Source organism: Prunus mume, linkage group LG2 (assembly GCF_029339155.1).
Source record: "Prunus mume cultivar Tortuosa linkage group LG2, ASM2933915v1, whole genome shotgun sequence".
NCBI classification, from domain to species: domain Eukaryota; kingdom Viridiplantae; phylum Streptophyta; class Magnoliopsida; order Rosales; family Rosaceae; genus Prunus; species Prunus mume.
In genome coordinates, this window is record NC_142699.1 from 32,789,271 (window position 1) to 32,816,318 (window position 27,048).

The 27,048-nt window shown below is 35.7% G+C and overlaps 2 protein-coding genes, 1 long non-coding RNA gene and 1 pseudogene across 4 annotated transcripts; all 4 read right to left on the reverse strand.

Moving 5' to 3' along the window:
- Positions 1-4,020: 4,020 nt before the first annotated feature.
- Positions 4,021-7,734, reverse strand: LOC107880454 (Protein kinase superfamily protein). Its single transcript, XM_016791977.2, has 10 exons — positions 7,451-7,734; positions 7,127-7,245; positions 6,837-6,955; positions 6,635-6,753; positions 6,135-6,554; positions 5,733-5,987; positions 5,239-5,396; positions 4,934-5,149; positions 4,416-4,565; positions 4,021-4,304 (listed from the first exon to the last, which is right to left on the reverse strand). The coding sequence occupies exons 1-10, from the start codon at positions 7,650-7,652 to the stop codon at positions 4,161-4,163; spliced, it is 1,902 nt and encodes a 633-aa protein (XP_016647463.2). The 5' UTR covers positions 7,653-7,734; the 3' UTR covers positions 4,021-4,160.
- A 1,448-nt stretch (positions 7,735-9,182) lies between these two features.
- LOC103323406 (PTI1-like tyrosine-protein kinase At3g15890) lies at positions 9,183-11,620 on the reverse strand (annotated as a pseudogene). Its single transcript, XR_016124304.1, has 4 exons — positions 11,489-11,620; positions 11,154-11,307; positions 10,780-11,042; positions 9,183-10,055 (listed from the first exon to the last, which is right to left on the reverse strand). The product of XR_016124304.1 is annotated as a PTI1-like tyrosine-protein kinase At3g15890 (transcript).
- A 7,170-nt stretch (positions 11,621-18,790) lies between these two features.
- On the reverse strand, positions 18,791-19,610 carry GDU3 (glutamine dumper 3). The gene has a single exon (XM_008225312.2). It carries the CDS (start codon positions 19,454-19,456, stop codon positions 18,914-18,916), a length of 543 nt encoding a protein of 180 aa, XP_008223534.1. The 5' UTR covers positions 19,457-19,610; the 3' UTR covers positions 18,791-18,913.
- A 6,256-nt stretch (positions 19,611-25,866) lies between these two features.
- LOC148920084 (uncharacterized) lies at positions 25,867-26,812 on the reverse strand. Its single transcript, XR_016123729.1, has 2 exons — positions 26,579-26,812; positions 25,867-26,347 (listed from the first exon to the last, which is right to left on the reverse strand). It is a non-coding gene; the product is annotated as an uncharacterized LOC148920084 (long non-coding RNA).
- Between the last annotated feature and the right edge of the window lie 236 nt (positions 26,813-27,048).

A 27,048-nucleotide genomic window follows, 5' to 3' on the forward strand; every position in this document is an offset into this window, starting at 1 on the left:
TGTAGTCAAATTTTGGAGTCAATGATCTCATAATTTTCTCCACAACTTTGACTTCTTCCATGGTGCCATCATTGGATCTCAAATGCTCCAATGCGTTGCTATTCCCAAAGTTCCCCCTTCTCCATTCCTAACTTTTGCAACAACAAAAAATATTTGAGGTCGGACTCTCCTGTTAATTAGTGGATTTAGATTTGATCAACCTAAATTTTCTTGTTAGAGTTTGAAGCACTGCACACCCTCAAATGGAGATTGTAACATACAACAAATCTAGAAAATTAAATCTAACAAGACAATGAGTATAAAATAGGACAAGATATCCCGAGCTCACTCAAAGTTGAAAGATAGATAATCAAGAAGACTCCTTGCAGCACCAGTGCTCCAGAGAGATCATGATAGATCAACATATTCTACACTAACAGAGAACCAGAAGCACCAAAAGTGAAAGGACCCGATCGCTCAACATTCACCTGGCCAAAGTCCTTCCAGCTTCAGTTCACAACACCCAGAAAATGGTAGATCACCCATGACTAACAACTCCACCTCCATAAATAAACAGGGTCAATAAGAAATCTATACTACCTCAAACCAACTCCACAAAAGGCCAAGGCATCAGATCTACAAAGACGCATAAAACCTAGCCCAAGAGGCTGGAGAGCAGACCCCAAGAAAATTGAGTAAAAGACGAGAACCTTGCAAAAGCAAGGAAAGCAAAACCCAGCAAAAAAACTGGGATGAAAGCTCTCCACAACATGTCGCAGTGGAGAGAAGCCATTAACCGAAAGAGAAAACTAGAGGTTTGGTTCCAAGGGAAAATCCGGTTGAACACCTAAACTCTCATTAGCTTTGACTTCAGTTGCCATGTTATTAAGACACAATCTTTCATCTCACGTCTCTACATATCCTCCTCTCTCGTCATTTCTCATATCTCTTCTCTCTCCTCCATCTCAGTGGGAAAATGTTGAGAAACTGAAATTAACTTAAACGATTCTTTGAGCAAACATATTTCATAGCATGAAGATACTGCAGTTTTCCTCTCTTATATATATCTGAAAAACAAAGCTTATAACATAACAATCCCACAATAACCACTAACACACAACATGTGCAAATTTTGTTGCCATGCAACTACCTTAAGCAACGGAAGCAAATCTGAACGTGGTGAACAAACTAAACCACAACTTCTACATTCTAGGACTCTAAGTTGGTCTCTACATGGCCATGTCAGCATTATTTAATTGAAAAACTAATTAAACTGAACTAAATAATCTTTTTGACTATATCAAGTCGAGTAGTGGCACATCCCCGATAACCCCATAATTGTATCAAATTAAAACTCACAATTTGCACCTTATATATCGTTATCATTATATCCACCCCTCCCTTCTCTCATGATCTTCTGCCCAGCCCTCAACTAGGAGTACGTTTGTGAAAATTATACAAAAACTAAGATTTAGAAGAAAAATGATGAACATGAAGGGCCAAGAATCAACCCAAAACCAGGATGGATGAAGAAACTGTCAATTTTTATTATGTAACAACGCATTTTCTAATTTAGTTGGGAGTGAAAAAAGAAATAAGGAGTTATATACCCCAGGAACCCAATTTATTTAAGGGAGATGATTTTCTTTGCTCCTCTTTTGTCTATTTACACTCAATTTGTTGGAAATTATATGTTCTCACTCCTCTTTTGTTCACTTACACTTCCTTTGTATGTTCTCACTCATCTTTTGTCAAATTGGGCACTATTCTCCTCTAAAACGACTAACCCATCTATGAACATTTCCCTCCATAAGCTGTTACTCAAATTCAATGTTTTACCCCTCAATTTGATGGCAAAATTTGATGGTAGAACCAATTTGATACAAAAGAGAGTTAGAGGACCACTGAAGTGAAAAATTTAGTTGGAGTGCCAAACTAAAACTCGAACATAAGTTCAAGGACCATTTTTGCCAAAAGCCCTGTTTTCTTATACAATAAATATTGGGGAAGGGGGGATTATGATGCATAAGCATCCCAATCAACGCAATTAGTTGATAATCTTATCCTCGAAAAGTCAACTGTTGCAGCCAAATTAGGGAAGCCCAAGAGATCAGTCAAGTCTCCTAATTACCTCAATGCTTATTGCCCTAACTAAATTAGGAGATTGCGTTTTCTATTGATAATTTAATTCCTTTACTATTTTCCTTATGTTTTGTTTTTCCTGCTTGTACTGGAATTATGTTTTTCACTCCTTGTGTTTTAGGTTTTCCTTATTTTGCTAGGAGGCTATTTTAAATATGTTCTTGTATACCAAGTGGATCAGGTTGAATTTGGAGAATATCTATATATATAAAGCAAAAGGCAGAGAATGGTGAAACATTCAAAATACTAGAAAATGTCCTTGGTTAATACAAATATTAAGAATTAAAATTATTAATTAAATGAGGATAATATGGTAAATTCACACCTTTTAAAAAAATTAAATTAAAAGAAAAATCAAATAATGGATCCTATTTTTATGGAACACAACTACCTATTATCTTTTTTAATTCAAAAAAAATTTAAATTTTTTAAAAGGCTCTAGCAAAGCAAAAAAGACTAGTAATAAGAAAGCGCAACTAAGTCTAGCCGCATACTGTGAGCATTCGTTTTATATTTCCAGTGCTGGTGTAGTTTCATTAAAAGTTTGTGTTTGAGATACCTTCTCTTCATCAAATTCGAACATAAGACCTTGGGTTACTGCTCTTAATACCACTACAAACCCCTTACCATTCCTAGTAATCTCTACATCTATAAGAAAAAATACCTTGTCATACCAATAAATAAATAAATAAATAATGCCTTCAACAACTTCCTTCCTCAGTTCTCTCTCTCTTTCCTCAATTAAATAGTATTGTATATTCTGTAACCGAAAAAATTATTGAATTTTCATATCTAGCATTTTTTTCTTCCAGGAATTTTCATATCTATCATGAATTAGTGAAAAGAAAAAACCTTTGTAAACATAAAAGAACTACAACAGACAAACACTGTCCGAGTCACAAAGTCGTTAACCGTTAAGAAGGAGCCTTTCTGTTTAGTTTTTCCCTCCAAATTTTAACACCTACTCTTTTCCTATCCACATCACACAAAGTGGTTAGCAAACATTCCCAATTCTGTTAGCACAGATCAAGAAGGAGAAAGAGAAGAAGGAGAAGGAGCTGGAGAGTAGGAAAATCTTTTAGCAAGTTTCACAAAAACCCATCTGGGAAATTTTCCAGGAAAGTGAACCAAACAGAGAGAAAATCCGGGAAAATGCCAGAGCAAGCCGAGGAGCCAAAAGACCACCCTTCGATGTCATCTCAAGACGAAGAAGAAGAAGAAGAAGAAGAAGAAGAAAAATTTCTGTCAGTGTTGGGGAAAGAGTGGATAAAGATTGGAGATGAGTATTTCCCAAACCCTGTAGCAATGCCCCCATCAGAACAATTCATCAACATGGAGGAAATTGAAACAGAGCCGTCGGTTCAATCTGGAAAGAATATGCAGCGAAAAAGAAGATTTGAAGCTGAAAAACAACAAGAAAAGGTTTCTGAATTGCCGAATGAAATTCCCAACAATGCGTTGCTCAAGAATCATAGTCATAAGTTGAAAGACAAGTATGTGAAGCTGCAATTTATAAACAGAGGTTTTATGTCGAAAACAGAGGAGGTGGAGAAGAAGAAGAAGAAAAGTTGGCATCGCCCTACAGTTTTAGAACCTCGAGGAGGTACCTTTATCATGATTAAGGATTTAGACCAGTTTCTTTGTTTCATCTCAGAAATTTTAGTTCTTTGACCAAAACTGTACAAATTCAGAACTGTTCTGGAATTTGAAGATCAACTATTGGAGTGCAAATTTTGTTCTTGTTCTCGATTCGGGTGCGCCGTTGTGTTCTCTTTTTCCTCTCAATTCAGAGCTGAGGCAATTGGAGTTATTAGGCTATAATAGATTCTGAGTTTAGGCTGCATCAAGAATTTAACAGAATTGTGGTATTTGAATTACCCAAAAAAATGGACAAAATTACAAGGAAGAAGCCAACTTATTTTATTTTATTTTTTTTATTTTACGTTTTACACAGTCAACTGGATCTCTCTTTTGTCACAAGTAATTAAACCTAAAATCATAATGCAGAAAATAAATAAATAAAAACAAGGGTCTAATACTTATAAGTAGTCCTCCAAATCAATATCTACTGGAACATCATATCCAAAAACCATGGAGTAATCATCCAACTCATCTGATGAAAACTTAGGGATCCAGCTTTTTGCAACCTCTGAGTTATGGCCATGGGTTAGAAGCTCCAACACCTAAGCCAAAAAGAAAAACAGATATGTATATGTATAAGAAATCAAAGTTTCAATTCATGATGAGATGAATTTATTGTGTCCAGCATAATGCATAGTGAATCAGTGCTGTACCTCACTCATTGGCGGACGCCATACTGAGGATTGTCTCACGCAACACGAAGCTGCAAGCACTACTCTGTGTAGTTGTTCTGCATCATATTTTCCTTCCAGTTCTGGATCAGCTAGTTTTTCTATGTCCCCTGATTCCATAAGAGGCTTTGCCTACATACAAATATGTATATGGTAAAATGAGGAATTTGCAGTTTGCTTGATCCAATATCAAGAAGAGGACATGCTTGGATTCTTAAGTCTTATTTTGCCCATTTTCTGCTTCTAGCAAGTCACAGTCTTTCATTTTACCCCCTTTTTTTTTTCAAGTTTCATTTCAATCTATCATAAGAAATAAGAACATGGCTTCTGTAGCAGAATATCTAGATTGGGTGCATCTTTGATTTTCCAAGTTTTGTGTTCCTACAGCTTCTCAATACTTAGAGAAAGATGAAGAGATTTAATGATTGTATAGGTATATGTCTCTGTGTCTGTGTCTGTGTATGTGTACATGCGTTACATATAGTTTAGAAATTCCTTACCCAGAGGAGAAGGTTTTGCTTTGATGAATCCACGGGCTTTCTTCCAGTTACAATTTCGAGAAGAAGAACCCCAAATGCAAAAACATCTATTTTTTCATCCACAATTCCATGCATGAAGTACTCTGGTGCTAAGTATCCAAATGTACCCTCAATTGGAATCACAGCATGGTGAGTCCATTTGTTAGGAAGCCACTTTGCTAGTCCAAAGTCTGTAATCTACACACAGATAAAATTACATCTGAATTTAGAGGGATCGATAACGCTATCAAGCTCATTGCACTGAAGTAAGTTGTTTGCTTCTTCACCTGTGGTTCATAATCCGGTCCTAGAAGGACATTTGAGGCTTTTATGTCTCGATGTATTATTCGGTGCTTGCAACATTTATGTAGATAATTCAGACCCTCTGCAACTCCAATGGCAATCTTGTATCTGATTGGCCACGAAAGTGACTCGCAAGATCTCCCTGAAAAATATTGTTTGAGAGGGTCTTAAGTAATCAGCAAGTTGTTCGTATCAGGCATACTTAATGTGTACAATTGAACAGGTCATGAATATAATTGGTGAAAGTTGAGAAACTCAGTTTGTTGATTGCAAAATTAAGTGAACTTTCTCTAATTAATTAGTCTTAATGACAAATCGACTTTTACTTTCAATGGTATGTCCCTTTTCTTCCCCTCCAGAAACAACATATTTCGATTTTTTTTTTCTTTCCGAAGTCTTCATACAATATCTAGATATATATATATATATATATATGCATGTGAATCCTACTGAAATTGAGGCAGTGTATTGTTCTTACCATGCAGAGCAGATGACAAATTTCCATTTTGTGAGAAATCGAAAATCAGGTAGAGTCCATTTTCAATGCAGCAACCGACTAAGTTAGCTGTATTAGGATGACAGACGTGTAAAATTACACCCAATTCCATGAGGAACTCTTTTTCCTTGTTAGCATCCTTGCTGTCCTTGGCCAACATCTTAACCGCAATGGTTCGTCCATCAGAAAGGTCACCCTTATACACTTCTGAATATCCACCTCGACCTACTATATTATCTGAAACTCAGAAGAACCAAATGACATGAGAATTTCAAATAAGCAAAAACCAACAGCACTACGAGGTTCACGAAACACCACAATTTTAAAAAATTTATCAGAAATGTTCAATATTATTGTGACAACTAATTGTACAGTCACTTTTACCTGGGTGAAAGCTATTTGTAGCAGCCATGATCTCCCCGTAGCTGAAGCACTTCAACAAAGGTAACCGCTTTTCGTTGTTGGATAAACTGCCAGTTCTTTTTCTGAATGGTGAACCTAAAAAAGAAGTAATAATTCTGCAAGGTGACAGTCCTCGCTTCCTTATTTTTATTTGGCTCTTGAACATGGGAGGAGCCAGAGAAGGGGACTCTGTGAGGGCAGAGTCCCTAGCCAGAGAAGGGGACTCTGTGAGGGCAGAGTCCCCATAGCTGCCGCTATAATCTTCTGTGCTCTGAGATTCTGCTTCAAATTCACCTAGAACAGTTCTTGGTGAAGGATTTCTACTCCTTGTTTCTTGGACAGTTTGCTTTTTAGAAGAGGATGTAGTTCTGCCACTATGAATTGGACTCGGTTGATCGTTTTCTGTTATTAGGGACAGATTAGAATACAGTCCACGAAAATAATTCTTATACTATCCGAAAAAAGCTTTCGAAATAAGTTACCTTTTGAGTCTGTAGAATGTGAATCTGAATTTTCTTGAGGTTGCTTAGACTTCCCAAATAAAACCAGTGAGCAGCTATCTGGGGCATGCTTGAAGCAATATTTTGTAATGGATGGAGTTCTAATTCAGTGAGGGGAAAATGTCAGTCATGAGAGATCATATTGAAAAAACATTGAAACTTTTCAGAATAAGCTTGTCTTCACCTAGTTGATTGGTTTCTTGAGCCACAAAGAAGAAGATAGTCTGCTGAAATTGATTTTGTTTCCACAATTAGACCTTTTCCAATGCTGGAGCTAAAAATTACTTTAGCTTCCAAATTAACCTGAAAATTAATTGTATTTACAGATTAGTCTTGAAAATTAATGGTTATTTGCAGATTAGCCGTATAACTCTGCTGTAGAATATACTGCATCAGCAGGTTACTGATACTGAGCTTGTTACAATTTTCAAAAGAAGTTGATAATCTTCCACATCACTTATTACTTCAGGTCACCTGCTTAGATTGGCAAGCCCTGGCAAATTCTCCAAGCACAGATATCACATAGGCTTTTGCTCGACGAAGCTGTGATTGCTTTTTCGCCACTAAATCGCGCTTCTTCCTCTCCTCCCCAACTGAAAAATAGTCAATTTTGCAAGACATAGCAAATTCAATCACGCATACAAATAAATTCACTGATAAAAATTGGCTATGCTAAAAATGCAATTCTTCCACACTCACTAATTTTTCTTTAAATTTGAATTAGAGGGCAAATGAATGAGATACCCAAAAATAAAAAGATCAATCAAAACTATGGTAAATTAATTCCAAAATACTGACCAAGAACATGTATGGCAGCAATGGTATCATTTGGATGAGCTAGAACTTTGATTGCCCATGAGAGCAACTCTTGGCTATCATTTGGGTCTGTGGAGATGCCTATGAGTATTTTAGCAGGGGCCGAAGGGACCATTGTGTTTGCAAATGAGTATGTGAAGCAGTTTGAGTTATTTGTGTACTTGTTGTGATTGTTGTTGACCATTGAAGCACATCACTCAATTTAAGAATATATATATATGCAGATATGCACAGAAATAACAGAATGATGAAGTCAGTTGGAGACTTAGAGTAGTGTGAGGCCAGCTTAGCTCTCATTCCATTAGTCTTGTTTAAGAAGCATGAAAACCTCTTTTTTACAGTGGCAATTGGACAACTGCTCTTTCTCTCTCTCTCTCTCTCTCTCTCTAGCTACTCTAGCTACACAATTAAGTGTTGTGGTTGGGTGCTTTGGGGTATAAGCAAAGTTGGTGGGCACGTATTTGATTTGTCTTGCTTTGTAAGCCAAAAGAAGAGACTCGTCCAAAATATAGCCAAAAGAGAAAAAAGTGCATGTTGGATTTGGTAGGAAGGGTTCCATGTGCCACTTCAAAAATAGCCCCTTCCCTTTATCATGATTCATGAAACGTTGATAGGACACTACAGTTTCTTACTTCATCCTCGAGGAATCTCAAGTTGATAAAATAGGAGACTCTAGTTATTACTTTTTTTTGAAGTACAAAAAAACAATTACAAGGCGGATCCTCGAGGAATCTCAAAATTCCTTTCATCAAATAACAGTCGCATAACCATAGAATCTGGGAACATATTAAATCAAATACAAAGATTTTGTTGATGATGACCCAAATTTGCCAAAACATCAATAACCAAATTTTCTTCACGAAACACATGTTGAAGCTCAGAGTAGGAGACTTTAGTTATGTGTTTTTTGTATTGGCATTGTGTTTATTGGTAAAATGATGATGTTATTGGGTACGGAGATTTGATAAATATTATTTTTAATCACTTGAGTTACAAATCCCTTGCATGTCATTTTAAAGTTTAGTAAGCGTTTAGCTTTGTAATAGATAACTACTTGGAAATCAAGTAAACAAGTAGATAACTCATGTTTATGGATGTAATTATTATTATTATTGTCCTTATTATTGCATTCCCCCTTTCTCAAAAGATTAAAAAAGAAAAAGACCACCAATTTTCTTTTGATGGTATGGGGTAGGGGTTGGTCAGCAAAGAGTATTCCAAGAGGAACCATCCTAAACCAATTTGAGGCATCATCAACACATGATGATATGTTTCTTTTTTATTATTGGATGTTTCGGTTGTACCTTCAATTAATTAATATATTATTGACTAAACTATAATTCTAACTCCCAAAAGAAAAAAAAAAAAAAACATGAGGATAAATTTTATATGTGGTCTCTTGTAGTTTGAACTCAATTTCATCTATGTATAGTTTCAATTTTCATAGGGAGTTGTTGTCAACATCTAATTTATATGATTACTATTTTAAAGTGTGAATAACAACTTTCTTTAATTAACCTTTATATCATATTTAAATTTGGGATTTTTGGGCCCAATTTCAATGGTTATGGTTAACTAGAAGGATATATATCATATGGCAAGGGGCTTGTATCCTGCACTCAAGGTCTTGTGTTCGAATCCCTCTCTCTAATATCGCTTAATTGAGACTAAAAGAACCAAAGTACAATTCAATCCAAAATATAAGGACCAAAAATTGGACAATTCAGTCAATACATGCATATTCAAAGTCCATACATGCAACCAAAGTCATCACATCTTCAAATTTGCATCTCAAACCAATTTCACTTGTTATGGAACACACTTACAGCTTATATTGACAATCCAGAGCTATATATATATAAAAGCACGATAAAATGGCCTCTTTCCCTCACCCGTATTTAGCCATTCTCCTTTCTCCATGGACCTTGTAAGGATAATCCTGCATTTTCTGAACCTCTATAGCACTAAAAACACCATAACCATTATTGCTTTCATCAGCCCCTCCATCTCCCTCATCATCACTAGCTTGGTCAAGTGCCAGAAGCTCCTCCTTATATCTCACACTTTCAATTCTCAAAGGTGTCAATCTGGCCTTAGCCTCATACCCTTTTAAAATATCAACCACTTCCTTCATCTTAGGCCTTTTCTCAGGCTGACTTTTCACACATAGGGCAGCAACATTGATGGCTTGCTTCAATTGGGCTTCATCAAAGTTTCCTCTGAGTTTTGGGTCAGCAAGTTCCTTGAGCTTCCCTTTGGTTATGAGTGGCTCAGCCCACTCAGTTATTGTCCTCTTCACTCCACCAGGAGCTTCTCAATGGGCTTTCTTCCAGTCACAAGCTCTAAAAGAAGAATCCCAAAGCTGTACACATCACAGCTCTCAGAGACTTTTCCCCACATGGCATATTCAGGGGCTAGGTAACCTAATGTGCCCTTGACTCGAGTTGTCATGTGGCTTACACCTTCTGGGATTAGCTTGGCAAACCCAAAATCTGCAACTAGTGGCTCGAAATCTGAATCCAAGAGCACATTGCTTGCCTTTATGTCTCTATGAATGATGTGTGGGGTGACCTCATGGTGCAAGTACCTAAAACCCACAAATACAATGAGCATGAGCACTTTAATTGTCAAAGTATTCAAATGCCAGAAGTTTTGGTATATATAGAATTTTTTACAATTTTATTTGGTTCGATTTGGTAACAAAAGCAAAAAATGGTACACATTATTTTGTTGAAGTGATCTCTTGAATAGAGGTGAAAAGACCAACTTATGTAAATGTTTTTTTTTCTTCTTTTGCTTGTTATATTGGAAGATATCTAACCCTTGATGTATTCTATAATCCTACCCCATTATCCACCCTCCTTCACAATTTGAATTATATGAAAGGGCTCAATTATGAAATGGTTCTCATCTATGAATGTGGTTAATAAGTATATATATGGTGTAAACACAAGTACTCAAATATAATCGAAAGCAGCACTCATTGTCAATTAGCATAATCATTTTTCTGTTGTATGTTGATCTTACTACATGTGCAAAACAATTGACCTTGAAATCCCATCTGTAAAGTCTCCTTTTTTTGGAAGTGCTCCTAAGTTTGAATTCCCTTGTTCTAAATAAAAAAAATTCGGGTTTTAAAATATTTTATTTCAATCCATATGGTGCTTATACTGAAGGGCAGAGTTGGTAGGTTGATTATATTATGGTGGACTGGATCAACTCTTAATGTGGTTATAGTCAATAGTTTCAAATTCAATTGAACAATTAATAAAAGAAGCTGTATAATTAAGTGTATAGTTTATTATGCTTACAGGAGGCCTTCAGCTGAGCCAATAGCAACCTTCATTCTCCTTTTCCAATCCAGCTGAACTTCACTTGCAAATTGGCCATGCAGATGAGAAAGTAAGCTAAGATTTGGCATGTAATCATACACTATAAGCCGCTGATCAGCCCCAGCATAATAGCCCCTAAGACCCAACAAGTTCTTGTGCCTAACCCTTCCAAGAACTTCAACCTCAACTGCAAATTCCATTTCAGCTTTTGAATTCATTGCTTTCAACTTCTTCACAGCAATCTGAATTTAAATATATACTCAAACAATTATAACGTTACAAAGAACCATTGCTAAGCAACATGGGGTCTATATATATATTAATTAGTTTTTTTTTTCTTTTCAAAATTATACCTGGAGACCATCACTGGTTTTGCCCCAATAGACACTTCCAAACCCTCCTTCTCCAAGCAGATTGTCATCACTAAAACCATTGGTAGCCGTCTGCAATTCCTTGTACGAAAATATTCTCCATGACGCGTGACCTCCACCAATTTCACGAGTAGCCCTAAGAATTAAAAGCAAGCAAGCAACACTTAATTTCTTTTAACAAAACAAAAACAATCAATCCAAGCTAAATCATGCTAGCTGGAGTTATTAGGAGTTTAAATAAATAATTAATTACCCAGTTTAATTTGGAATTGACATTTAGGTAGAGAAGAAGAAGAAAAATAAAATATCAAACATACCCTTCTTCATCTACCTTCTCTGAACTACAGCAAGCACTCAAGGAGGATCCCATGGCACTTGGGATAAGTTCTTCAAATATTGAGAGCTAATTATATTAAGCTAGCTTATGCATGCAAATGATGAAATTGATAAGTCTTTATTTTCTCTTAAATTAACCAAATCAGTTGTGTTCTGGCCATATATGATTTAGATGTGATGTGAGAGCCGACCTTGGCCGGCATGTCTTGAATATGAAGTTGCTTGAACGGCTGTAACTAAGAGGGAGACCATGATAATTAAATTAAAATTTCTTTTGCTACTTAGAAATTAATTAATATAATATAGCATCATGTACTAAAATAATATCTGAACTCCACGACAATAATATCTCTCATACCAAGCTGTGAATTACCGAGTATTGGTGGGATGGTCCGTCATCAGAAAATCATTCATGTCGCTCTTTGGCAACAACACTAGCTTTGAAATTAACTCAAACTTCATGTCTGCACCCTCAGTCCTAAGGTAATGGACATACTTCCTCTCGTTTCGGTTATTTTCTTTCTTACGAAAAAAATATATATATGTATTTTTACCAAAGACTACTACAACTTTTCATATGAAAAAAAAGAAAAAAAGAATTATGAGGGGTATTTTTTGCATGTAAAACTTGCTTCCCTTTCACCCTTCTCCAATCCCACCTCCCCTCTCCGAAATCAAATCTCTTCAATATCAGGAATCATGAATGAGATTTGTTGTGGGCCCCTCGTTTATGTTCATTTCGTCAGTATAAATAAACAAAGGAGTCATCCGGAATGAGAATGACTCCTATTCTACCCATTCACATTCCAATTACGTAAACATGCCCTCAATCTTTACCTTCTGATGATGACTTCCATACAATGAAGGGCCAAAATAAAGTCTTGAAAAAGGATCACATATCTTTCAACCCTAGCATCAAGAAAAATCATTTTCTCAATCCTAAATATATTTTGATATTTCCAATTGGCATTGATTGCCTCGTCATTGATCAGGTAATTAATTGTATTCGTGTTCACATTGATTAGCATATTCAATTTCCTACCAGAACATCCTGTGCCTCTATATATTGCATTTCACTTTGAATTTAATGTGTTAAATATAGATGTAAAGTTACAAGACTAAGCAATCAGATACATCATGAAATCTCAAAAGGGTTTGCTTGACTTTTGCTTAAATTTTTTTACTTGAATAATTCTTTAACTTATTTTGTACCATACATCTTTATGAGGTATTTGAAAGGATCAGCAAAATCTCATGGGTTCAACTATACCTAATTTGCGTTAACTTATTCATCATTTGGTGGAGTATAATTTAGTATCGATATTATTAGAAGACGTCATGTGTTCAAATTCTACACTCATGTATGGTCGGACAGAGGCATCACATCCATATTGGGTCTAACCATTCTACCAACCAAAAAGGTATAAATGAAAGCAAAGTTAAAGTTAGAGGTAGATTCTTGAAATATTGGTTGAATGTGTATTGTTGTATATGTGTGTCACTCTTTCTTTGTTGTACCCATAGTTTTCCTAATAGGTTTTAGGAAACCCTATTTCCTCAATTGAAAGAGTCACAAATTCAAAGTCAAGCTATAAAAAAATAAAATAAAAACCATTGTTATATTAAACAAATCAGATTGCCTTCTCTGAAAATATGAAATTATTGGGACCAAGGGCATCATGCCAGATGGACCAATAACAAGCATGGTGATGAAAGATGGACCCACACCAATTACTAAATGTTCGAATTGATAATTTGAAATTAAAATTAAAATAAAATTTTGAGCAGTAAACGACATTCCAAGTGAGAGGTCCAAAAATTTGTTCGGTCCTTTTCAAGTGTGGTACGTTGAGTATTATGCATGGCATTTGTTTGATGAAGTTAATTATAAATCAATCAATGATCGAATATTGGAGCTTCCTCTATCTCACTTCGTTTTCTTTGACTTCGGTAATTTGATTTTGTTTTAGATGTATTCTTTTGTACATGGATGGATTCGAGCACACTGATGTTGCCATCATTTTCCATTTGGATCTTACTGACTATCACCTCCACGTAATCCCATTCCCAAGCTAACAAGAAGGAAAGATCTCGGATTTTATTTTCCATAATGTATTGGAATATGCCAATTCATAATGAATTTTCCATTTGGATCTTGTTCATAAGTATGTGCAGCATAACATAAGCCTGGTCTAATATTAAAAGTGGACAAAAGCCCAGCCCATATGCCTTGTTCGAATTTGTGTTGTGATATGGCCCATTACGTAATTTGTAACAAGCCCCAAGGCGTCAAAGACTAAGGCATGATCCAACGCCAAACCCACTCCCAACTCTATTCCAATTGAATACGAAAGAAGGGCAAATATTTATGGGGCTCGTTATTTCTTCATCTCCCAACTCTATTCCAATTGGATATTAGCACAGTATTGATAAAAAAAGTTTTATCCCTCCTAATCTCCCAAACTGAAAAATCATTCACCTCTACCGTTATTTCTTCATTCAACATTCCTTAGATTTAGTCTTATGAATACAGTCGATCAAAATTTCCAAACATTCTTTGCATCCATAATAAACTGACCTTAGAACGTGAGCTTCTAAATATCAATACTCCTGCTGATATTTCATCAAAAGTTGACCATAAAAACGTTCGTAATATATTTTTCCCCAATGCTCTTTTCTTGGTTTTATCCATAAAAATCGATTCCATTAAAAACAACTAACCTTTGATTGTAATTACCATATGGGGCTAGGGTAGGGTTAAGCAGTTGTTCGACAGGGTCCCTTTCGAGCCATATGCACATATATATGAACATTGAGTAGTAATTTTCAGACCTTTTGTGAAAGTAAAGAACAAACATTCACTTGCGCACATCTTTCATTATTCAAATTGGAATGTCATGATTTGACATGCCAGAGGGTAAAGCAAGTGGCAATTATTGGAGCCATCCTCTATGAATCCACAAAAAAAAAAAAATTCAAACAGGAAGAAAACATTTACAGCCACAAGAAAACCCAAAAATTGATTTATCAGAGACCTCCATCTACCACAATCAAATAATTTTAGTATGTCCAAACATGGGTTAGTGAGATCATGAGGTCTACAACTAGTGTTTGATCAATTTTTTAGTAGGCCAGCCAAGGGAGTATAAACATGATTTCCAGCACTAAAAGTGTGAAACAATGTGAGTGGTGTTTCAATCCCATTTTCTTGGCCTACAATACAAGGACATCAGCCAAAGAGCTACATGTCAAAGGGTGAAAGCAATTGCTCTCCAGTCACTTAACTTCAGCTGCGTGGAAAACTTATAGTGAGGCCAAGTGCCATGTAGAAAGAGGCATTTGTTCAAGTTCAACATCACATAGGTTGGCTTCGTAAGGATTTTGGAAGGAACTGGTAGCTCAAGTAGTTAAGAGCAGCGATTACACCCGAGATTTTGTATTTGAATCCCCTTCCTCTAATATCCCTTGTATTAAAAATTGTTTGGACCTAAAATGGAAAAAGCTCATTTGGGTATTGCTCAAATTCGTAAAATTAAATACTCAGAGATACAAGCCCAAGGTCAAGCAAGCCAAATATTTCTAACTTTCCAAATAAAGCTGTTTTTCAAAAATGCTTTTACTTGGCTAATGGCGCGACTACCCAAATTAAAACTTGAATTTGACTTTAACAACTAGAAGTGAGGCGGCAAAAGAAAGGTTGAGCAATTGCATTAAATACGATTTGAACCGTGAGTCTCTACTCAACCAACTTGTTGAAGGAAGCCCTGCTTGGGTTACTTTACAGCCATGTCAAGTGGTGGTGGCAGCGGCAACAACGGTGGTGGAGGTGAAGATGGCAGTGGTGGTGATGGTGGTGGGGGTGGCAGTGGTGGTGGTGGTAGTTGAGGTGGCGGTATGGGTGGTGGTGCTAACTGTGGAGGTGGTGGAGGTCGTGGCGGTGGCAGTGCTGGTGCTGGTGGCGCTAATGGCGCTCAAGGTGGTGGTGCTGCTGGGGTTGGTGGAAGTGATGGTGGTGGGGGTGGCAATAAAGGTGGTGAAATCATATCTTGAGAATAAAATTGATTTATGTATCAAAATCTCTGGGAAGAAGAAAAGATTTGTCATGACTTAAAATTAGTCTAGAATATTTTTTTCGTTTTTCCTTTAAAATCAATGAGTTTTTTTAATACACCCAAACTTTTATAAAATATTTTAAAATCATGATTGAATACATCAAATTTGAATGAAGTTAATGTTTTAATTGAATACATCTAAATTTTAGGCCATCCAAATTTAAAACTCATAGTATATTGAAAATACTGAGACAATTACATAACGGTCCTAACGATAAAACATTTCGACTCCACCCCGCTTCAGAAAAAAACTTTATGTCCCCTCAAACAATGAGTGGGCTTACAGCATAGTCTTCAACTTCTTAAGGTTGCTTAGCACGAGTGAGCCATATATCTTAGCCGACACAATATCTCTCTTGGGCCCCTTCAGGACTTGAGAAGTTTTGTCCATCTACTTGTTTCCGTTTTACACTTTCAATTTTTTTATTCAGTTAATTTCACTTTATTGCCTTGAAGTTTACCGACTTTCAGACTTTATTACATGAAGTTTTTATTTTTCTCTCACGGACGTAATACGTATGCCTTCATTGCACCAAAAGGAGATAAGATTTGCACTGTCTCTTGGCCGGCTTCGCTTGTCCAGATTTGAAGTAACTAAAACAAGTGGAAATGAGGAAGGATTGCCTAAAACCCTAGTGGATATTGTTTGATGTAATAGCACTATATGTTACTAGCTTTCAAGCTTACAACTATTGAAGCATATATTTCTTTGGATTTGGTAATTAACAATGTCACACTTTAATGAGAATAGCTAGCCACATATTCTAATTTGTTTCCAAAAAAAGCCAAGCATCGAAATTGGTAGAAGATATTGCTGCTTCATATACTGATTGATCCAATGAAACACGTTCAGTGACCTCATGCCGAATACAAGCTTAGTTTTCTATGCATTTCTCATGCCTTTTGATCCAATGAAAAGTAAAGTGGTGAGCACTAATTGTCCTTTCAATCATGCCACTAAGTTTAAATTAGTACAACTGCCCATAATGATACTTCTCTCGCTTATAAATGCACTAATTTGTCAAGATTCGAAACAAAAGGTTTAAAATCGAAGGATAAGAATGATGCTTTTGAGTGTGTGTAGTGAATGATATAAATGCTAACAAAACAAAAACAAAAAAAAATTCTCTGATTTTCTTCCTCAAAATTTGCACCTGCAAGAAGCAGAAGACTTGTGCAATTGTGGTAAAAAAAAAAAAATACCTAAAATTGCATGGAAATGGTGACCTTTTTAAAAGGAAATATTCTCTGTGTCAGAATTTAGCTAGCCACGCTTGATTTGTAGGGAGGGAAGAGGAGAATTGTACATGCAAGAAAAAAGGCTAAAGAAAGAATATAAAATCAAATAGCTATAGCATCTTCTGTCAATCTATTTAACTTTGGCAAAACCCAAAGGTGAAAAAAAAAAAGAGAGAATTCAGGCATTTACATACACTTGTCACTCATTGTGTTTTTTCCATGAAAGGAGAAGAGACTTTGAGTTTAGTACACTATACTATTCCAAAGGTCGTACAAGGTTCTTCATATTTTTTAGCTATATATTCTTTCTTAATGCTCGTACAAGTTTTATCATTTATGCTTTTAGAAAGAAAGAAAAGTGCCCAAAGCATTTCCTGCCTGCCGCATCTCACCCTCTCTCTCTTTCTTGCCTTTTTAAGGTCTATTAGATTTACAACTGAGATTTTAATTTTCAGTGATGACTACTATCTTCCAAATATTATCCATCTCAATACGTATATGAATTGTAGTTTAATTTCTATCTTTGCACATTAGATCAGTTGGTGAAGATGGTGTGTCCGTCCTCCAGCATCGAAGTTTAATCCCTATTTTCATACATTAGAGTTTACAATATCACTTAATTCAAAAAGGAAAAATAGTTTAAATTGCTTCAAAATTCAATTAACCTACACCAAATATTTCAAACGATTCATTTGGGTGGAGGCTTGGCTTACCCTTGAACCCAATTTTAGCAGTGCCCTTTATGAAATTTAAGCAACTATTTAATTTAGAAAGGTATTTTTTAGTGGCTTACTATTGAACGCATATATGACCAACGTTTCCAATAATTGTTGCTTGCCATTATTTTGCATATCCATTTGTATGTATATCCACCAAACAACTAGACCACCCAATACTTTTGTAGGAGCAAGAAGCATATAGCACAACTATACGACTGACTGTATTTGCATTTGTTGAAGGATATTGCTTGCCTCCTTCCGTGTAAGGGAATACTTCTCCTTCTTGCTAATTATATTTTGACACATATGCAAAAATAATTCATCAAAAACACACACACACAAAACTTTTACACAGATGTCGTCTGCTATTGACAAGAATGTAAGAGTTCCTACTTACTAAATGTAAAAAGGGAAGTATTTTCCTTTGCTAAATACTATATGTACATTTTGTAACTCTACAACACAGAATGCTCAACTAATGCTCATTACACTGAATTCCACTCACAACACACAATTGAACTTTATTTTGCCTCACCACCTACACAAATAATAACATAACAAATGTACCCTTAAAAAGAAAAATCAGAAAAATGAAAAGAAAAAAAAAGTTTATAATATTGAAGTGGCCCACGAACCAAATCATATAGCATTTCATGTGGACCAAACAAATCAATATTTAATAAAGCTGGTACATCTAATTAGACCATGTTTATTAATTTCCTTCCATATGTATAATATATTGCATAAAACGTTGTGGCAACAAGGGGCATCAAAAATTAAAATAGAAAGAATTTTAACAAAAATAAGAAAATCTCATCGGGCATTTGCAAGCAGCAACCTGACGCAGAGAGCTACATACATCTGCATAGCCCTTACACGTGCCTTTCTCTTCCATGGCACAAACCATTTCAGCCCACCACGTTGCCCTTAATTCTACTTCTCTGCACACCAAATTCCACACACATACATCTGCATATATAATTTTTTTTTCTTCTAATTTTCTTTCTTTTAATTCTCATAACTGGTTTCTGGGTTTGTCAAAAACCAGCTTCAAAACAATTAACCAACGCGAAAAACAAGAACAAAAAGGCCAATGTTATTCCCACTTTTAATTTGTGGTCTTGCATTGTTTTTGAAATCTGTGGGTGCTTCAAAAACAACTATAAAAAAAATACTGAATTTAAAGTGTAAGCTGAGAAAAGAAAAGGCAAAGTTATAAGGAGAACAGGAAATTCTTCCATTTCATCTCAAATAAATATACAGCTCCCGTGAAGAAAAAAAACAAAACAAAACAAAACCCCCACACCTAAAATGACCCAAAACCCACGAACATTAATTAATTAACGGGTCTCTGATCCGACTGATCTGAGGCCTCATGGCCATTCCCTCTGCTCTCACTAGCCTGTACCTGATGATCACGGCCGTTTTCTTGCTTCCCAACCTCACTCATTTCCACCGACTTCTCAGACTTTTCGCCGCAGCTGCAACTGCTGCTGCTGCTGCTATTGCTGCTATTGTCGCCGAAAGAAGAAGACCTACTTGACATGGGCGTGGCCAAGAAAGTTGGCTTGGCGTCACCCGCCATGATCACCAAGATTTTCTCCTCGAACACCGGCTGGGCCTTCTGGCCCGTCTCGTCGCCTTTGCCTCCTTCTCCGGCCTCCAGGTCCGGCTCCGATCCGGGGCCGTTTTCGCCGCTCTCAAGGTAGCCGGAGAGCTTCCAGTAAGAGCAGGCTAAGATGAGAAGCGCGAAAGCGATTAGGCCCAGCATGGCTGCCAGGCCGCCGAACAAGTAGGGCACCGGGGAATGCCATGGTGACCGCTGTGATGTCACCGCCGGTGCCCTGGCTGTTACGTTAAAAGGCTCTCTCCCTGCCATTTTTTAGTTCAATGTGTGTTTGATGAGCTTAATTTTGAGCTAAAATGTGTTTTTCTTTTCTTTTGGCTTTGGTCTGAAGAGCTAAAAATGTTAAGAAGAGAAGCAAATGAAGCGAGAGAGAGAGAGAGAGAGAGAGAGAGAATAGATGATGTTGTGGTTTGAGAAGTGGGGGATGGGGTGGGGTGTTATATATAGACAAGAGAGGGTGGTTTAATTTGTGGCAATTTTTAGTTTTAGTTTTTTAGAATTAGTTTTGGGTGGTGATTAATGTCGTCATTTTGCATGAGGAGAGTGGGGCACATGTGGGTCCCTCTTTGTTCTTTGTTGGGATATTTCATTCATCTATCTATGAGCACAGTACAAACGCACTCAGGGGCAGGTTTGGTATTTGCATAAAATTTTCTTTTTCATCAGAGAATGGAATCATGGGACGTTTGGAAACAAAGAAACGAAAAGAAAATAAAAAATAATCTATTTTTGCTGAGGAACAAACAAATGTGTTATCCTACCGTACAATTATGGTACACCTTACACGAAATCACCACCTTATAAATTATACATGTAATACCGGGACGAGTCATTGTGAGTCGTTAATGTATTGAGAAACTCCCTATATGTAATTGGTAAGTAGTAATCAATTTTACGCGCGAGCGATTGTCCCTAACATTTTATCGAGAAATGTGAAAAAGCAGCGTGGTAGTTACATTTGTAGATTGAGGCAGGTAGGGCTTTTGTAACTTGTTTGATGGGAGTGTACTGTTGTGTGATTGTAACGCATGGAAGAGCCAAGTTGGACGAAAATAATAGGAAAATTTTATTACAGAACCCGAGGGATAATATGAGAAAACCGCTTCTTTCATTTCATCATGGGGCTTTGTCATAATGTGAATCAAGTTGGGTGACAAGATGATGTATGTGATCATATGTTTTAGGAATGTTTTATCGACTATAACCACCTGACGAGGAGGAGGACCCTACAAATGAAGTAGATGAACATAATTGCCAGTCGGATCTGGCTGGCTAGTACAAGTTTTAATGGAAATAAGAAAAAAATTGAATAATTTTTTAACTTCTCTCATGTTTAATTAGACACAAGAAATCATTGATACGTGAGTTTCACTTTAAAATCTTTAATCAAATATCTAAAAACCAGTGATACAATCAACCTATCCCTCCTAGTGGATATGAACATTCCTTATTTTACATATAAGTAAGCATGCATCTTAAACTTAAAAACTTTAGACAAAGATTAAATAAGGGCTCAAGTCGGTTAAAAACCGGTTTGTAAAGAAAGGGTGCCAAGAGCTCATATAATATACAGATGTACTATTTTTCTGATATGTGATATTGGGTCTTGACAGAAGCACAATGTCTAGAGAGAAAATTGTTATTTTCTACTTATAATCGCACAATGAAGGCATGAATTGCAATAAATAAGATGATTTGGATAGGTAGCCACCCAATATTTCTAGAATTCAGGGGCATCATGGTAGTGGTTATTTTAGTAAGTGCGTAGGACCACATCATGACATCAGAGACCATCCAACAGCTTGGTCCCACTGAGCCTTTGAGAGAGAGAGAGAGAGAGAGAGAGAGAGAGAGAGAGAGAGAGAGAGAGAGAGAGAGAGAGAGAGAGAGAGAGGTTCCTCCTTTGATTCATCCTTAAAGATTTGATCTACACCTTACAAACTATATGCGGCGCATGCATATGAAACCATGATATATATATATACTCATGTAGAACCAGAAAATAACTCACATATCCATCTTAACATGTATACTTTAATTTTCCATAATAAGGGCATTGAAACAGTTTCAAGGGGTTCCAAAAGAAAAGAGAAAAAGGGAGGGGCCAGTTTAGGAGCTACCCAAGCTATAGCCTCTAGCCTATATACTTTTGGCCGGGGAGAGCAAGGAAAACGAAAATGCAAGAAAAAGGAAAAGCTAGCTTTAGCAATGGAGGGGGCAGTGCACCAAAACAATGCAGAAAAAAACAATAAACTGTTGCCTTTTTAAAAAAAAATGGATAAATAATTGTGATAAACCTAGAAAACGGTTTTTGGCTCATGCAACTTTTAATTTGATTCCAGTAATTGCTCACACGCAATTGGCACTTCCCACCCTTCTTTTTTTCTGTCTCTTTTTTGTGACTTTTTAAGTTAAAGCATCAGAAAATGACAATTGTTTTCTTCTGTCATTTGCATATTCTTCTGTAGGTTTCAAGAAGATGCATAAACAAAAAGATGACACAAATGATTTGCGTATATGGATGTTGTTTGCTGATTTTTCTTAGCCTATATATAATGTGTATGTATATATGGTGAAGAACATCAGCATGACTCAATTGGTTTTCTTAGCCTATATAAACAACTGAACAAATAAAAGGGAGAGGGTGGATGGACTCTGGGACCCAACAAGAAACTGGGTTCTACAAACTCTTCCTTCCCCCCACTATTTTGCCTTCTAGTGGCGAGTCTTTTTGTTTGCAAACAGGCAATTGCATTAGTGCTACCCAAAAGCTAAAGGTTGTGGTTACGTGAATTCTACACACAGACATTATCCTTATCCTCCGTGCAATTTAAGAAATTTTTGAACAACGTACTCTTCACGATAACTAATCACATGATCAACATCTGATTGATGGTGGTGGCTAAAAGGGCTCGATAGTACTCACTAACTCCATTAGATTCGAGGTGATTGCCATTTAATTGCCAATTTCTTCCTTAAGAGCTGCCCTCAATATATTTGACAAAATGCGTTAGAGAGAAATTTTTGTGAGAGGGAAAATGTTTGAGAACTTCATCTTAATAGGAACATCATTTGCCCAAGTTTAACTTGCATACAAAGAATTTCAGCCATGACTTGGATTTTACTAATTAGTTGATAAATACTCATGGGCTCCCAATGTAATGATATGTGGGCTAATTTTTTTACGTGTTATTGTGTTATTTCGGAGATAACAAAATAGTACTATCCCTATTATAAGAAAGTTTTTACCTCAGAATGAGTGATGAGGGTCCCACTACCCTTCCATCGTCACCTTCCACCACCCAACGTACACGTCAAGGACAATAGGATATTCCACCCTAGATGACACGTTCAACTTTATTCATTGCTTACAATTCTATTATTGCAATTTTTAGTCTCTTCCACTAGGATTAAATCTTATCTTATTACCTGGTTATAATAAAGGGGTTAATAAGAAATAATTAGGAGGAACAAATCCAAACCAAATCCCACTCCAGAAGTAGTGATCATCATCCATATATATGTTGTGGTTGGGCCATACCATCTTTATTAATATTGGGAAAATTTTGTTAAAGTATACTAAACGTACGTATCTCTCCCTTTCTTCTAATAGGTTAAACTTGTGTTCCTTTTATCTTGTGTGAATTCTTGTGTGGTGTGTTAATGGCATATGTTTCCCACTTCTTCTTGTGTTGTATGTTTCCTCCTTTAAGTTGGCATTGTATTTATAACCAGAACATCGTCATTTTCAGGGTTTTAAGTTTGTCAATCATTTAAGATTTAGAATTTAAGTTAATGATCATTTGCTCTATTGGAGTTTAGCATGGTCGTTTCTAAGATTTTGGTGGCCTATGCGAAAATTATTAGTGAACATACTAAGTTTTTTTTGGGGACAATGTATTGATGCTAGATAGCAGAACTTATAATTAAAACTAATCTAAACTTTACAAATAATTCATCATCAATTAACAAAACCATCATCAACATACAAATTATCATTAAATAAAAGAATTTTGGAGCTACAAAATGAAAACCATTATCAAACAACCATCAATGAACTCAAATTATCATTAAATACTAAGAAAATGGAGAAATAGCATATGAATACGAGAATTATATATATATATATTTGAGTTGAGTTCGATACCTAATTATGACTCATTCATTGTGGTGAAATAGTTACGTTAATGAATTATTTCGTTTAAAATTAATCTTGTAAATATCATATCTTTGTAAAGAAATAGTTACACATATCCAGATGATTAACTCCGATGTGGATTTGGCACCACGTGTGGCTCACTATATGGTGGTCCTACGTGAGTGGGCATGTTGAAGAATATAAAGTCTCACATCGGAAACTTGACTATATAAATTAATTACAACTTATAATAAATGGTTCCACTCCTAATAACACCTAAGTTTTTTGTGATAAAACCCCACCTACTGGACTTTATACGTGGTTAAGTTGGGGACAATATCAATGTTATTTGTAGTGGGCTGCTGCCCCGTTTTTCTGAAATTCAACAATTTGACCAAAGAAACACCATATCTGGCAGAAAATTAAAGAGAATATATGTCAACTGCTCATTGATGTTTGAGGGTTTAACATGTCTGGAAAGTATAAACTCTTAGAGGAGAAAAATGGAGTTTGTCATAAAGAGGCTTTAAGCATAAACCGGAATATTGATCAGAGCAATCATTTTCAATTGGAAAAGTTTGGAGAAGGGAATTATTCATTATGTTGAGAGGTGTATATATCAAAGATCCAATCATTGAGTGCCAACAGGAGATTCAGATTAATCTGAGTTCATCAATCAATTTTAAGTAAAGTTTGAAGCAGTGAAAATGATTAATCAAAGCTCTCTAATTGGTACTGTCTATCTAGCTTTTGTCTCAGAAAGTTCCACGTTGGTTGAGTAGCGTATATAATCTTCTTGTCAGCTCACGTTGGCATGGGGATAAGCTTTAAATGAAAGTTACACTTGTTTCTTTAGGTCTTTTTTTTCTTTCTTTTCTTTCTTTTTGGGATCGAATCCAACAGTCATGACATTGATGGAATAATCTCTTAAAATTAAGTATAAGAATTAATTCCATTTTACGTGTCGATGTTTGGGACTTTGTTGGTAATAAATTTAATACTTGATTGAAGAAGTGGGATTTCCACCACCATGATTTTATTTTATTTTATTTTATTTTCTTGCTTAAGAAATGATTTCTAATGATGGGGTTAGGGATTAGGAACATAATCTCAGGATATATTATAATTAATCAAATTGTAAGGAATATAATTACGTACTTCCCTCTAAATTTTAATCGACGGCTACGCACTACTTATAATTAATCAAGCTAGCCAGAGGATTAGGGGCCATGCACCTATAAATTAAAAGTGAGTGGAAAAATGTCGGAATCTATAGTCACAATAACTGGTTTGGCTTCTCTCCACATTACTCATAGCTAACCCACGAGTAGGTAGGTGCTTGATCATGAGGATCTACTACAAGAAAGGGTATGCTTGAAAACATAGTTTTATGTCTAGCTAGGCCTAGCCGCCTAGCCCTCATGCTAGTTCTGCCAATGTGTTCGGAATTGGAGATGAGCACATTAATTATTGTTAGATGAGTAAGATATAATCTACTTGCTACACGAATCTCAAAATTAAACTTATTTAATGACTGGTAATATAGTGATAATGTTCACCACCAATTAAGGGCAGTAAGCAAAAGTGCTCTCTTTTCGTATAGTAACTAGCTATGAGGGATATAGTGTTTATACTCTAGTGCTAAATCACTTTATCCTTTCAGTTACGGTAAAAGAACGTCTCGCTATTCTCTTCCTTGAATAAGAAAAAAAAACTTAGAATGAAAACATCATCAAGTGTACCTTTAAAAAAAAATTATTTGGAGCTTTGTCATAGGGCTTCTTTTCTATAGATTAATAATGATTACTTAAAATATTCAATATTATAATTAGATGCATAACTAAAGTGACATACATAAAAGACACATATGACATTGCATAACTTGAGCTCAAGTTTCCGTATTAGATCGTCTATATATAGGGAATCCTACTGATCCTAAAATACATAAATAAGTGAAGGAAGCATAAATAGCAATACAAAACTAATCCATAAGAATGGACACACACATATAGATAATGCTAAATGCCTAAAGCTAAGCCAAATTAAGTTTTCAATATATATATATATATATATATATATAAAAATGTGATTTTTTTTATGTGTCTTCTGATCCTGATTCTATATATAGTGCATGGAAAATGTAATAGACAAATTCTTAACATCATACAAATGAGCTTACATACTAATAACACACTATAGGAACCACTAAAAACTAAGTTATTAGTGATTAAAATAATCCCATGAAAAAGAAAGATAAGAAATTCAATTACAAACCCTTTAAAGGGACTCATAAGATGACAAAGCTGTCTCTTTTAAGAAGTACAATAATTGTAGGCATTATAAATATTTAAAGTGGCAACAAGTTTTTTATTAGCTAATTAATTTCCTATCCAAGCTAAGTGGAGCAGGTGCTTTTGCATGCGGTTGGATTATATTGTCACGAAGTCCAACAATTGATAAAGATTAAATTTAAAACGTCTCATTGGAAGAATTTTCAGATTTCGATAAACAAACGTATCAGTGATTCGCTATTATCAATATCGATATTATTACAAATTTAACTACGTTCAAATCCCAACATCGTATGATTTTATCACAACTACAGAATTCAATGATTGAGGGGTTAAAGAGTTAAAATAATAATAATAATAATAATAATAATAATAAATAAATAAATAAAAGCAAGAGCACCTTCATAAGCTAAAATATATCATTTGAGGCCAACAGAGTAACTTGGCCCAGTTTCAAGTGAAAACAGAGTTTTGAAAACAACATCCATGATTCTCTCTCATGTAAAGGAAGTGCATTATAAGAGAGATGGCATTTGATCGATGAGGCCAGCTTTGCTTCTACCTGGTTGCAGGTATCTGACACCACCAGCTCATCATCTTGGTCATGTAAGATTATGATGTGGTCCAAATGGCCCTAGCTAGTGATTTTCCCATAAGCTTTTTGACCCTCTAAAAGCGGCAACAGTAGTTGCGGTATTTTGGCTCTCAATCTCCCTTAAATAAACCAAGCAAGGCACACAAATCAACAGTGTAAAGCTGAAGCAGGGTCCAACAACAACTACGGTACAACCGTACACGGCAAATCATCTTTTTCTGTAATGTCTTTGGTTGTAAAGAAAATAGTGTTTGCACGTATTTTATATATATATATATATATATATGTTGTTGAGGAAATTACATAATTATATTTTCTTCCAAGAATAACACAGATAATTAGGTTGAGACCTGGATTTCTCGCTCTTTGTAAGGAGATTCAAGCCCGCTGTTGTTTGGCAGTGCCCATGAACCAATGCAGCAGTATATCTTTTGAGTTGTCCAGTCCAGGGTACAACAACCCAACTGAATCGTTGTATGATTCAAGCCTATTTGCACAAAATGATGAGTCCAAAGCTCCACCGTCAAAAAATAAAAATAAAAAATTCGAGAGGAAAGATAAGATATAAGAGAGGAATGAGAAAGGAGAGATGATATGGGATGATTGAAATGGTGAGAAGAGAGGTACTATTTATAGACTCATAGGATCACCCCTAAATTAATAGGGTGGACAAACCAACTGTTGAAGAATATAAGTTCCACATTAGAACTTTGACTAAATAAAATATAATATATAATGAATGATTCCACTACTAATAATGCCGAGATATTTTGTGATAAAATCCCACTTATCGGGTTTTTTAAGTGGTTAAATTGGGAGA

Excerpts from the sequence above, each read along its gene's own strand:
- LOC107880454 (XM_016791977.2), bottom strand. The coding sequence starts at position 7,652 with ATGGTCAACAACAATCACAACAAGTACACAAATAACTCAAACTGCTTC. Across the intron at positions 5,397-5,732 it reads TTTGTCATCTGCTCTGCATG|GGAGATCTTGCGAGTCACTT; the intron begins GTAAGAACAATA and ends AATATTTTTCAG. Across the intron at positions 5,150-5,238 it reads GACCGGATTATGAACCACAG|ATTACAGACTTTGGACTAGC; the intron begins GTGAAGAAGCAA and ends ATCTGTGTGTAG.
- GDU3 (XM_008225312.2), bottom strand. The coding sequence starts at position 19,456 with ATGGCAGGGAGAGAGCCTTTTAACGTAACAGCCAGGGCACCGGCGGTG.